This window comes from Dermochelys coriacea, chromosome 14 (assembly GCF_009764565.3).
Source record: "Dermochelys coriacea isolate rDerCor1 chromosome 14, rDerCor1.pri.v4, whole genome shotgun sequence".
Lineage (NCBI taxonomy): Eukaryota > Metazoa > Chordata > Testudines > Dermochelyidae > Dermochelys > Dermochelys coriacea.
In genome coordinates, this window is record NC_050081.1 from 14,077,071 (window position 1) to 14,088,728 (window position 11,658).

Here is an 11,658-nt window from a genome sequence, read left to right on the forward strand (position 1 = left end):
TCTGGCCCCGCCCCCGCCTTGCAAGCAGCCGCCTTCGCCTCCTCTTAGTCTTGACCGGAAATCGTGCGCCGGAAGCGGAAGCCCCTCCCCCGGAAGCGGTGGTGCGGGAAGATGGCGGTGCTGGGGCGACCGCGGGGCTTGGTGGCGGTGAACAGGCTGCGTGAGTGTACGGGGCGGGGGGAAGCGCGTCCGCTCCCGGGAGGAGGGACCCGGAGGAGACGGGGCAGGGGGCAGGGCTTAGCCCTGGGAAGCGGAGAGTTAGAGGCGGAGTCCGTCTGGGGCGAGGGACTTAGGGGGCCTCGCCCACCCTGATCTAAGTGCAGCCCGGGCGGGGGGTAGGAAATCGCCCTTTCCCCGAGTACGCCCGCCACAGCTGTGTGTGTGGAAGGCAGGGAGCCCCCGAGCCCGCTCACTAGCCTCTGGGCTCTTAGTACCAGAAGGGGGCAGGGTGGCTGTTGTGGCGCCATCTGTTTGTGTCACAGGTGTGTAGTGGTCACAGCCTAATGGGAGGCTGCCTAGGCTTCAGAAGTGATGTTGGGGCCAATGAAAGTCGAAACCGTGGATGATCTCAGGAAGGGTGGCACAGAGAGGTAGTTGTGGACTGGGTACCTGCTGTGATCTAGCGTCAAGGTTGTACGTGTGCCCTTAGATGCCAGATACTTTTTTAAAGCACTTTGAGGTCAGTGGATAAAAAGCACTATAAAAGAGCTAGGTATTATTAACAGCCATTGCCCCCCTTCCTTCCCTCCCTCCTTAGTTACCCTTTTTTGCCCATTGAGCACTCTTTCTAGAGTTCTGTATCATGCCCTGATCCCTAGCAGAGCATTTGAAGTTAGAGTAGTCTGATGTGCTAATAGGACTGATAAAATTATACAGTTCTGCCAGGTATGGGACATTAAAATGTCTATGCCATGCACATCTGCACATGCCAGTTCTTATAGGTTGGGCTAGTTCTGCTGCCAGTGACACCATTAGAACTATTGAAGTCACTGAAGTTACTCTGGTTCTTACATCTGCCTACCTGAGAGTAGAGCTGTCCCAACGTATATAAGATCTGACATGGGAGGAGGTAGGTATATGTTACATATCCCTGGTTGCATATCGCCTTCAGTGGAGTTACTCTGGTTTTACACTCATTGGCCTCTTGAATAGTGTGTAGTAGAGAATCCTTCTGCACCAGGTCACGTTTATTTTTTTTACTGTTAACTGATGAATTGGAATGGGTTCAGGTGGGCCCTTTAACATAGCAGCCTTTGGAAAAGGAAAATCCGAGTTCTCATTTAAAAAAGTCTGTTGCCCCTTTCCCTCCCTGCCATCCACAGCATGCCCACTTCCTAATCTCCATTTCTCTTTGAAACTGGTTGTGGGCTGGGAGGTCAGATGGGGCCATTGGTTCTTAAAATGGATGGTCTCCCCTGCTTAACATGTGGGGCAAGTCAGGTGGAGGAGTTGGTCAGCTGGGGTTAGGAAGCTTTGGCTATAGGAAGACTGGATCAGGGAGTGGCTGCTAGTTTCCCTCTCAAATGTGAGCTCCCTGTTCAGACTCAAAGCTGGATCTGAGCAGGTGGGGACCATAGGGTTGCAGCAGCTGCAGGGCTTCCTCTTGATAGAGCAGAAGCTTGAACGTCACCACCGCCTCTTTTGCGCTGCTGGAGTGGCCAACAGGGGATTGTATAATGTGTCCCCCATGCCCACTGGCTGGTGGACACAGGAGGGAAGTTCCTTTTGTAGGAGGAACCACAAGATTTAGGGGGGGTGGGGGCCTAGTGGTGCAACAACTGCTTTAGTATGCAGCAACCAGCTTGGCCTTAGGCTGGAGGCTGATCTTAACATTTTTGATCAGGCATCTAAAACCAATTTTCACTGCAGGGCCCCATTCTCCCTCCCCCCCACCCCCAAAAAAAAGCCCCCTGTAAACTTTCAACTCACCATCTTATAGCCAGAGGCAATAGGACACCCATCTCTATTGCAGTTTGAGGAACAGCTGTCTGGTAAAGAAGCCACCTAGGGGAGAGTCCATCAAATATTATGGAAAGGGAACTGTACTGGGTTGATAGGTGCTGGGCTGAAGAGGAAGAAAACAGGGACTTGGAGGAAGGAGATGGTGTATTGGACTGGAAATTTTTTTTGAAGTAGGGGGACTGGCATTGTCTCACCCAGGAGATTTCACACACATTTCCAACCACCACATCAAGTGATTGAGTCTCAGAATTTTTCATAAGAGGCCATGGTACCTTCACTGCTGTTACTATCAGGGCAGATCAAGCCTGGGGCAAATGAGATGGCTGTAAGTCAGACCAATGACTTGTAGTTTCATTTTCCGTGTGTCTGTGATGTGCACTGACTGCTGTTTGGCTTTAACATGGAGTTTAAGAGGCTGGTTTTAACCAAAATGAAGCAAACTAAACCTAAATAACTTGGGGATCTGCTCATTTGTGAGACTGCCACTCTCTCTGTGCTGTGCTGCTGCATTTACAGTCAGCAGTGGTGCTCAAGGTTAAAATCCTCTCCTAATAAAAAACAGAGAGCTGCTGTCAGGGCATTCTCCAGGAGGGGCTCAGAACTTCTGAGTTCTGTCACCAGTTCATAGTGAGACTTTGAGCAAATCCCTTAAGCTTTGTGTCTTAGTTTACCCATCTATAAAATGTAAATACTTTCCTACTACACTTGATGTGATGTGGTTTTAACTGATATTTGTAAAGCGCTTTGATGTCCTCATATGAGATACTGTACCAGTGCACAGTATGATTTAAAATATAAAATAATTACATTGGAGATCAAACAAAGGTAGTTAGTTTCTTAGATAAGGATTAAATTTAATCCCAATCTAGTAAAAATACTGTGCCAGGAGCTCTATAAATCCCATTACTTCCTTTCCCCATTCCGCTGCTATTTCTCTAAGTCACAGGCCCTTTCTTTTACTTAATGTATTCTAAACAAATGTAATACATTGTTCTTTATAAAGACATCCTCTCCCCTTCCCCCCCAAATCTTTGTGATTTGCAAAATATGTTATAATGTGCTATTGCTATTTTTAAATAAGGAAATGAGACACTTGTGGCAACCACGGTTTAGTAACACACTACTTAGACATCTGAATAGAAGGATTTAGAGTAAAGGGAAACTGGCTGCTGATTGTATAAAAAAGAACTAATTATATCCAAGACACTTCTTATGAAGTGGAATTTACAAAAGGGTCAGACTTCCTTGATTTTAAACATTTCAATGTATTTGACAATGGATTTTGTGTATTTGGTTTTTAATGGAAGAACTTTGTGATGTGAAAAGGCGACATGTTCCAAGGAGAAAGACAAATCACTTACTGTAACAACTTTATTTTTTAAACCCAGGCCTTGGCTACTAGGGCATGTGCTTAAATTTATCCCAATTCAGGACAGCAATTAAATACTGTCCTGTATCGGGGTTTTGATAATGAAACCGAGCATTTCTATAGACACTTCTCTGGGGTTGTTAAAGCTTTTTAGACACTAACTAAACCTCACACTTTGAGATTAAGTATTAATACCCATTTCACAGATGGGAAAACTGGGGCATACAGTATTTGTGACTTGTCTCAAGTTCACTGAGTGAGTTAGTGGAAGATAAACTCCAAGTGTCCTGAATACCAATGCTGTACTCATATCAGTTGGCTACACTGACTGTTTTCTTTAACTGTTTCTGTAGCTCAGGATTTAAAGAGCATGGCCACAACTAATAGCAGAATGTTTGCATTTAGATGCACTGCTTAGAGTTCTGCTACTCCATTTAGGTAGCCGGATGCTTTCTGAAGTGCGACTTGGTTGTGTGCAGGAGAGACGCAATGGGTTAAATATGAATTATCGTTGTTATACATTTATTCTAAGGGCTTTTTTCTATCTTTGGCTTTAACATTTGTTTTGAAATGACACAACTGAGCTTTGAATTAATTTTTGTCCTGATTTAAAAGGAAATGTAAATATTTGCCTATTTTGAATTTATTGTTGTAGATATTTTTTTTAAAACTTTTTTTATTTTTCTTCCTTCGAATACAGTTCTGGCTGTTCCGCAGGTGACTGCAGTTGTGGTGCGATGTGCATCCAAGAAGAGTGGGGGCAGCTCAAAAAATCTTGGTGGCCACAGTCCCGGGAAACGCTATGGCTATAAGAAAACAGAAGGTCAGTCAGTCGGTCTGTCCCGCGGCTTTATACGCTCTGGAACGTGCCCTTCCCTGTTGCCTGGTTATCAGGGACTGTTGCATGTGAAATTGCTCTGTTTCAGAGTTCAGATGGGAGGGGTTGTTTGTGATTCTTTGCAAGAGAAAGAAATCTGAAGGTTTAACCACCATTGGCTACAACAACACTGCATACATAACCACCATTGTGAGAGTAGCCAGCAGGAGGCTAGAGTAACACAAGCTCGCTTCCAGATCTGCCTAGGTGCAGCAAATTGAAGTTACCAATCAGAAACATGTCTTGGTTCTAATTTAACTTGTCTCTGGGGAATCTGGGAGGAGGAACACCCTCGGGGGCACCTGATAAGTGCCCTTTCCCCTCACACTGTGCTCAGAAGCTGGGCATTTCAAGTATTGATAAAGAGGAGAATTATGAGGCTTAGTAGAAGCCAAAGTACAGATGCCTGTAACTGAGTGCCTAACAATTAGGGTGGGTTTGCTGATGGAAAAAACTGGTGTAAAAGGTAATAAAAAAAAATGCCTGCAGCAAACAGAAAATGCTTTGTACCCTCAAACTGATCTTTTCAAAGGCTAAAGCTGCTTTTTGCCATTGCATATCAACTGCCCTGTATTCCCTGGTAGGAGCGTTCTTACTTCAAATGTTTTTATCCCAAACTCTAATTCCTCCGTAGGAAACATCCCAACCAATGCTGGCTTTGTGAGCCCTTGAGCAGTTCTCATTCTGCCAGCACTCAGGCTATAGAGATGCTTATTCTTTTGTAATCTGAATCCATATCTCTCTGTTGCAGGTTCATTTGTTCATGCAGGCAATACATTAGCCACCCAACGGATGATACGCTGGCATCCAGGGGCTCATGTGAGTTATTTTCATCTATTATAGCTCTCCACAGCAAAGTCCAGAATCCAGCCTTAACTAGCAAGACTCTTCCCGGTTTCCTCAGGTGCATTCCATAGAATCCTGAAATCATTGTTTCATTACCAAACACTTTCTACAGTTCACTCAAAATCATGTCAGTGCATGAGCCAGATTTAGTAAACAACTGGAGAATTTTGACTATTACTGTTGAAAGTTTTGCACATGAAGTTAAGAGAATCAGTTCTCATGCTTCAGGATTAGAATAATCTTCCCCACCCCCACAGCGTGCAGAACTGTCTGCAGTTCCCTGAGTGCGTTGTGTGTATTGCCTTCCTTTGAAACATCAGGTGAAGCTAGGCCATCAGACTAGTGGCTTGTTCCACTTGGTTAAATGATACATAGTGACCTAAAAGCCGCCTTCCCTTTCTAACAATATACTGTTCATCTCTTCCAGGTGGGGATGGGTTGTAACAAGACTCTCTTTGCTCTGGAGGATGGGATTGTGCGATTCACCAAGGAGGTCTATGTGCCACCACCCCGCAGCCAAGAGAGCAGGGAAGTGATCTGTCGTCTACCAAAAGGAGTGGTGCTTTACAAAACCTTCATCAACGTTGTCCCCACCAAAGAAGTAGGGAGCTTCAAGCTAGTCACCATGCTCTGAGGCTCTGTTGCCTCACGCAGTAATGACTGAGTACCACATCTGTCAAGGTAATCAATCAAAAAGATGTCTGGAGGACTCCTCTAGCTCTGAAATGACTTGTTGGCGACTCCAGTTTCCTGCTCCTGGAACTCACTGGGTGTAAATTTGAGAGTTACAAGGTAACCCGGACTGCCTTGAAGTTTTTTGTAGAAATATATATCCAATAAATGTTCTGAGATTCTCTAACAGCGTGAGGGTGTTCATGGAATAAATGTAAAACAAAAAGGGCTCAGCAAAGCTGCCTTTCCCTTCTAGACAGCTGTGCACCAATCCAGCCAGACATACTGCAATTTCTGCACAGGAATTATCCAGTTCTAGGTATGGCCATTTTGATTCTCAGCATTCCTTGGAACGGCTCCTGTCCTAACTGCACCTGATGTACACTGGGAATTCCGGAAAGGGAATTGTGGAGGGAGTCAGTCCAAGACGGGGAACCTGAGTTCTAATCCCAGCTTTGGCACCAACTCACTCTGCAGCATTGAGCCTCAACTTCTGCCTCAGTTTCCTCATTGGGAAAACCGGGATGATAATTACATCTTCAAATGTTTACAAACATGAACTCTCATAACATATGTGAAATAGGAAAGCAGCTATTCCCCTGAGACATGGGGAAACTGAGGCCCAATATTGCAGAAGGCTCCAGCATCAGGATCATTACTCAGGAGTTACTGAGTCAGTCTAACGATGATGCCTTTTGGTGTGTGCTAATTATAAGCATTGTTTCTAATAGATGGGAGCAAATTGTTGTGGGGATCAGAGGCTGTATTGAATTCTTGTTGTCTCTCCCCCTCCTCTTAATGAAAGAGTTTGCAGTGTATTGGTAACAGCTATAAACCTGCATGCAAGGAGTTACTGGGTTCCCAACACTGCAGTTTATTGGCATGAACAAGTACCAGAAGGAGCTGTCTCCACTGTTTGCGGTTATCATCTGAGGGGAAAGTCCAGGGAGACAAACAATCATCTGTGCTCACATGGTGAGCTCTGGTTGTACTGCGTGAAGCCTGCATCTTTGCCAGAAGTTTTGTTGTAAAACTCCTGTCTGCTAGGTAGCAGAGGGAACTCCAGGAGCTCCCTGTTCCAAAGACAGTTTCAGAGAATGAGAATAAAATGTTTTTCTGAATTAATCATGAAATAGAATTATGGTCATGTCCAATCCTGCCATGATAAGCATATTCAAAAGGGAAATTGCCATACTGTGGCCAAAAATAAAATCCTACAGTCAATAGAAATATTTTCATGACTTTCTAAAGTTTCATTCCGAAGCAATTTGTCTGCATTTTGAGTTCCTCCCATGTTTGTAATGCTCATGTTACAGCATTGTGCAAGGGCAGGGGAACCAGTGACAAAATAAGGCCAGCTGACTTCAAAAATGTTTGATTTTAATAGTAGAAGGTGTTAAACTTCTGTTCCGATAATTTCTAGCATAGTGGGCCTTTTTAAAAAAAAATCCTTATCCTTGCCTTCTGCCTCTTTTTAGTAAATGTCAAATCATTTTTTTTAGGGAGTCCTTCATGCTAATTGAAAAGGATTACTTGTGGCACCTTAGAGACTAACAAATTTATTTGAGCATAAGCTTTCGTGAGCTACAGCTCACTTCATCGGCTGCATTTATATACACACACACAGAGAACATGAAACAATGGGTTTTATCATACACACTGTAAGGAGAGTGATCACTTAAGATGAGCCATCACCAGCAGGGGCGGGGGGGGAACCTTTCATGGTGACAAGCAAGGTGGGCCATTTCCAGCAGTTAACAAGAATGTCTGAGGAATAGTGGGGGATGGGGGGGGGGAATAACATGGGGAAATAGTTTTACTTTGTGTAATGACTCATCCATTCCCAGTCTCTATTCAAGCCTATTTCCCCATGTTATTTCTCCCCCCCCCCATCCCATCCCCCACTATTCCTCAGACATTCTTGTTAACTGCTGGAAATAGCCCACCTTGCTTGTCACCATGAAAGGTTTTCCTCCCCCACCCCCCCCTCCTGCTGGTGATGGCTCATCTTAAGTGATCACTCTCCTTACAGCGTGTATGATAAACCCATTGTTTCATGTTCTGTGTGTGTGTGTGTGAGTGTATATAAATCTCCCCACTGTATTTTCCACCGAATGCATCCGATGAAGTGAGCTGTAGCTCACGAAAGCTTATGCTCAAATAAAAGTCTAAGGTGCCACAAGTACTCCTTTTCTTTTTGCAAATACAGACTAACACGGCTGCTACTCTGAAACCTTCATGCTAACTATATTTTGCACTTTCACTTACCTTGGACGTAAACCTAGACTGGTTGGTTTTATTTTTGTCTCTAGTTATTTTCACTTCCTGGTTCTCAGGCACTGGCACTATACTGTTGTGTTTAGGTTCCACATACTGCAGAAAAGAATTTTCCATTCCCTTCTTGGAACCATCCCAAAAAAAAAAAAAGTGTGGAACTCCCAACTGGGCGAAGAAGTCTGTGAGAGCAGAATTCAAATAGCCATTTGTTTATGAAGGGGAACTGAGTAACTTAGGTTGTCATCAGCACGGTTCTACCTTGGCTCCTTTCAGGGTGAAGTCCCCTGTGGTTACATTAACTCTTTCCCACCTGCCCATTGTGGCACACAGCTCATGCTGTTCTGAAATGCGGCTGTTCTCTGCTTTGTTTACAGCATTTTGGGATTGTACAGCAAGTTGCTCCACGAGTCCTAGCCCTTGCTGAACCTTTATCTTGTCGGAACTTACAAGTCTTCCTCCACGTAGCAGTTTTTAGATCCCCGAGGAATGTGGAGCACAGAGCTATGATTTGATGATAGCAGCTCTAGTACAAATACATTCATTCTGTCACTTGCAGGTCAGGATTCCCACTGGTACCTGATAAGGTAAATGTTTTAACATAAGAAGTAGATAAGATAAAGCATTTGAGGACAAGAGGCCTAGCTTCTGAGATTTAATTGAGTGTGTGGCAGTAGCTGCTGCAGCCTCACAGAGGTGTACCTTACAGCGAAACAGCTCCCTGCCTTTGCTCCAGAGACAGTCCTTGGCTGAGTGGACCATCACCTTTGCTCTGCCCCCTCAAATACAACAGAAATGGCTGAGGATTATTCCATGGTCTTTGGTTAAGATAAGGCTACTAGAGTGAAAATGGTGGAGCAGAAATCCCCTCAGGTTTAGTTCACTGTTTCTGGGAGAGAGATAGCTGCTAAATCGATCCTTGTATTCACTCCACCTTCGTTCTTGTAGGGGAGTGAGTTGATGGAAATGTCCACTGCTTTGCCTGTGATTTGCACAAGTGGTTCTCAGCTGCTTGTGTGACTGAATGAAGGCATGAAGTTCCACTCTGCCCTGCCGGAAGAGGGAGACATCACAGGCCCTGCTGTCCTTGCCACAGAAGGAAGGAGAGATGTTCCAGGGTTGATTTCCATTCTACACAGCTGTGTTCCTTTGAGTTTGGTAGCTGATGGAAGCCTGGAATGTGTCCAGCAATCTGTGTCCATCTGGTAACTCTGACTCTGCTCCAGTTCCTGGGACGGCTGGAGGATGCCTTAAGGCTTGCTCATAGGGAGGTGGCAGCTATTAGAGAGGAAAGAGGAATCCATTATTACACTGATCAGAAACACAGTGGCAAAGATTACCCCATGTTATAGAACAGGTTTACGTGAGTCCTTTCACACCATTGCCACAGCTCTGAAATTAAATACTCTGGGCCATCAATTAAACTCTTCTTAGAACAGCAGCACTTTTCATGTTGCTAACTAGATAAGTGTGCAGGAGGAGATTATAGGCCAACTGCAGTTTCTAAAGAGTTACGGTGGAAATCCAATGCAGCTATTACAGTCCATCCCACCCACTCCTACAGCCCAGCTCCTCATCCCTAGCTATGGCGTTTGCTGGTAAGTTCAGGGATCTGTCAGCGTTCCCCTTAAAAACCTTTTCTCAGGAAACCTTCCCTGTGAAACTATTAATTTCCTGTTAAAATAAGATTAGCCACTGCATATTCCCCTCCCCCACCTATAAATTGCTGGGCAATTTATATATATATTGCTTATATTTATAAGTATAAGCCAGAGCTGACTACTCAGGTTTTCATATACCCCTCACTGTGGTATCTGTGGCCCATATCCTCAAAGATATTTAGGCCCATAGTTCCTGCTGAAATCAGGAGGAGTTAGGAGCCTAAATACCTGTGAGGATCTGGGCTTGAGTGTTTAAAACATCTCCACTTCTGCACAGAAAATCAATCTGAGGTGAGGTGTGTGGTACAGAGCTAGGAGCCAGAACTCCCGCTCTATCCCTATTTCCCTCTGAGGCAAGGCCCTTACCTTCTCTGTGCCTCAGGTTCTCTGCCTCGCAAGGTGCTAGGAGGTTTAGTAAGCGCATGTAACGCACTCCGTGCATGCAACCTGCCCTTGGGAGACGGGGCTAAATGTTGTTCTAGGGTCAACTGTACTAATTCTTTTTTGGAGACAGGCTTAATGGCTCAACCTTTAAAGGAAGGAAGTCAGTAGAGGAATCCCACTGTATTAAAAAGAGTCTCAGATTTCCAGTCTGCCCCAGTCAACCCTGGGTGTGGCAAGACTGAGACGATGCCATTTGGTACAGCAACTTATCCCACCTGGGGTGCTGCCCCAAGGCTGACCTCACCTGGATGTGGACACTTCAGACAGAACACCTGCTTTTCACTAGTCTCCTGAGCGGGAGGCTCAAGGGTTGGAAGGTGAGCACCAGGCAAAGCCCCACAATCCAATAACTTATGAACAAGCCTAGGTAGGGGAAAAAGACATTCAACAGTAGTAGCAGCGAGGAGGGCTGCCAGCATAAGGAGAGGAGGAAAGGAGGACTTGGAATCCTGTTAGATCTCAAAGTCACATTCCCATCTTCAAACAGATGGTTCAGACCAGCAGCCCTGTCCCCTCTCCTAGTGCTCTGCAGATGCACTGGGAAAGGATCAGTCATTAACCTGTAGAAATGTAACCACAGGGAATTTCCTGGAACCCAGGTGTGCCTTTCCCAGAGAGAAATGCTATCAGAGAAAGGCAACCTCAGAGACTGAGAACAGAATCCTCTGCTACTGTGACTGTGGGGCCTATTTCCGATCCTCGGTCCATTCACGTATCCGGGCAGAGTTCCTCTAGGCGGCGTCCTCTGACTACCTTGATGCCTTTGAGGAGCAGTGGGCGCTGTCCGGGGTTCTCTGCTCGGTGTCCCCATCCAGTTCCCTTTGTTTGACCCTTTGACAACACTGCTGTCCCTGTTATTTCATTAGTTGTCCCCCGGAATTATTTGGTATCCAGGTCCTGTGGATCCCCCTCTTAGGCTGGGGGGGGGATCCTTTAGCAGTGGACGGACTTCGCCTGCCCACTTCCCGGATCCCAGTAGGGCTACTGCACGGCAGAGTGCTGGGGGAAGGCCTGTAGGCAAACAGGATGGCACCACTGCTGTGCTTCTAGACAGTTGGAGGCAGGATTTTGGCAGCTGAAGCAGCCTTCCACTCACCTCCTGGGAGGGGTCTACCCACAGTCCAAACCTCTCGGCAATCAGCTGATGGATCTCCCGCTGCCGATCCTTCTTCCGCACGCTCTCGTAGCTTGGCAAGCGCAGCTGCTCCCAGGGAGGGAGCTGATAGCTGCTGGGGGGCCCAACGCAGAATAGTTCATCTCCCTAGAAATACCCAATGCCGCCCAGCAGGGAAACATGTCATATGATTGTCTGAGTCAGTCAGCGGCCCTAGTCTGCTGAGAACTCCATGGCCCAGCATGCCACAGCCCAGGAATTCTGTTCAGGATACCAACGCTCTGAGTACCCCCCCCCCGAGACAGGTGTCTGTGGAGCCCTGTGTCTAACGCACCTATGCCAGCACCCTGTGATGATGGTGCCCCAGAGTTCTCACTGCAACCCCAGGCCTGCAGCACCCACACCAAGGAGATTCTGTCTGGAGCTTCATGCCCAAATC

The 11,658-nt window shown here is 46.0% G+C and overlaps 1 protein-coding gene across 2 annotated transcripts; it reads left to right on the forward strand.

Annotated features, from left to right (window-relative positions):
- The first annotated feature begins 2 nt into the window (after positions 1–2).
- MRPL27 (mitochondrial ribosomal protein L27) lies at positions 3–8,545 on the forward strand. Of its 2 annotated transcripts, XR_005288796.2 has the most exons (5): positions 3–160; positions 4,032–4,154; positions 4,960–5,027; positions 5,482–5,846; positions 8,378–8,545. XR_005288796.2 is itself a non-coding variant. In XM_038371209.2 (4 exons), the coding sequence occupies exons 1-4, from the start codon at positions 112–114 to the stop codon at positions 5,686–5,688; spliced, it is 447 nt and encodes a 148-aa protein (XP_038227137.1). In that variant the 5' UTR covers positions 3–111; the 3' UTR covers positions 5,689–5,913. The 2 variants fall into 2 exon arrangements, 1 of the variants encoding a protein (XP_038227137.1); XM_038371209.2 differs by lacking the exon at positions 8,378–8,545 and having other exon boundaries at positions 5,482–5,913.
- The last annotated feature ends 3,113 nt before the right edge of the window (positions 8,546–11,658 follow it).

Excerpts from the sequence above, each read along its gene's own strand:
- MRPL27 (XM_038371209.2), top strand. The coding sequence starts at position 112 with ATGGCGGTGCTGGGGCGACCGCGGGGCTTGGTGGCGGTGAACAGGCTG. Across the intron at positions 161-4,031 it reads GGTGGCGGTGAACAGGCTGC|TTCTGGCTGTTCCGCAGGTG; the intron begins GTGAGTGTACGG and ends CTTCGAATACAG. Across the intron at positions 4,155-4,959 it reads TGGCTATAAGAAAACAGAAG|GTTCATTTGTTCATGCAGGC; the intron begins GTCAGTCAGTCG and ends TCTCTGTTGCAG.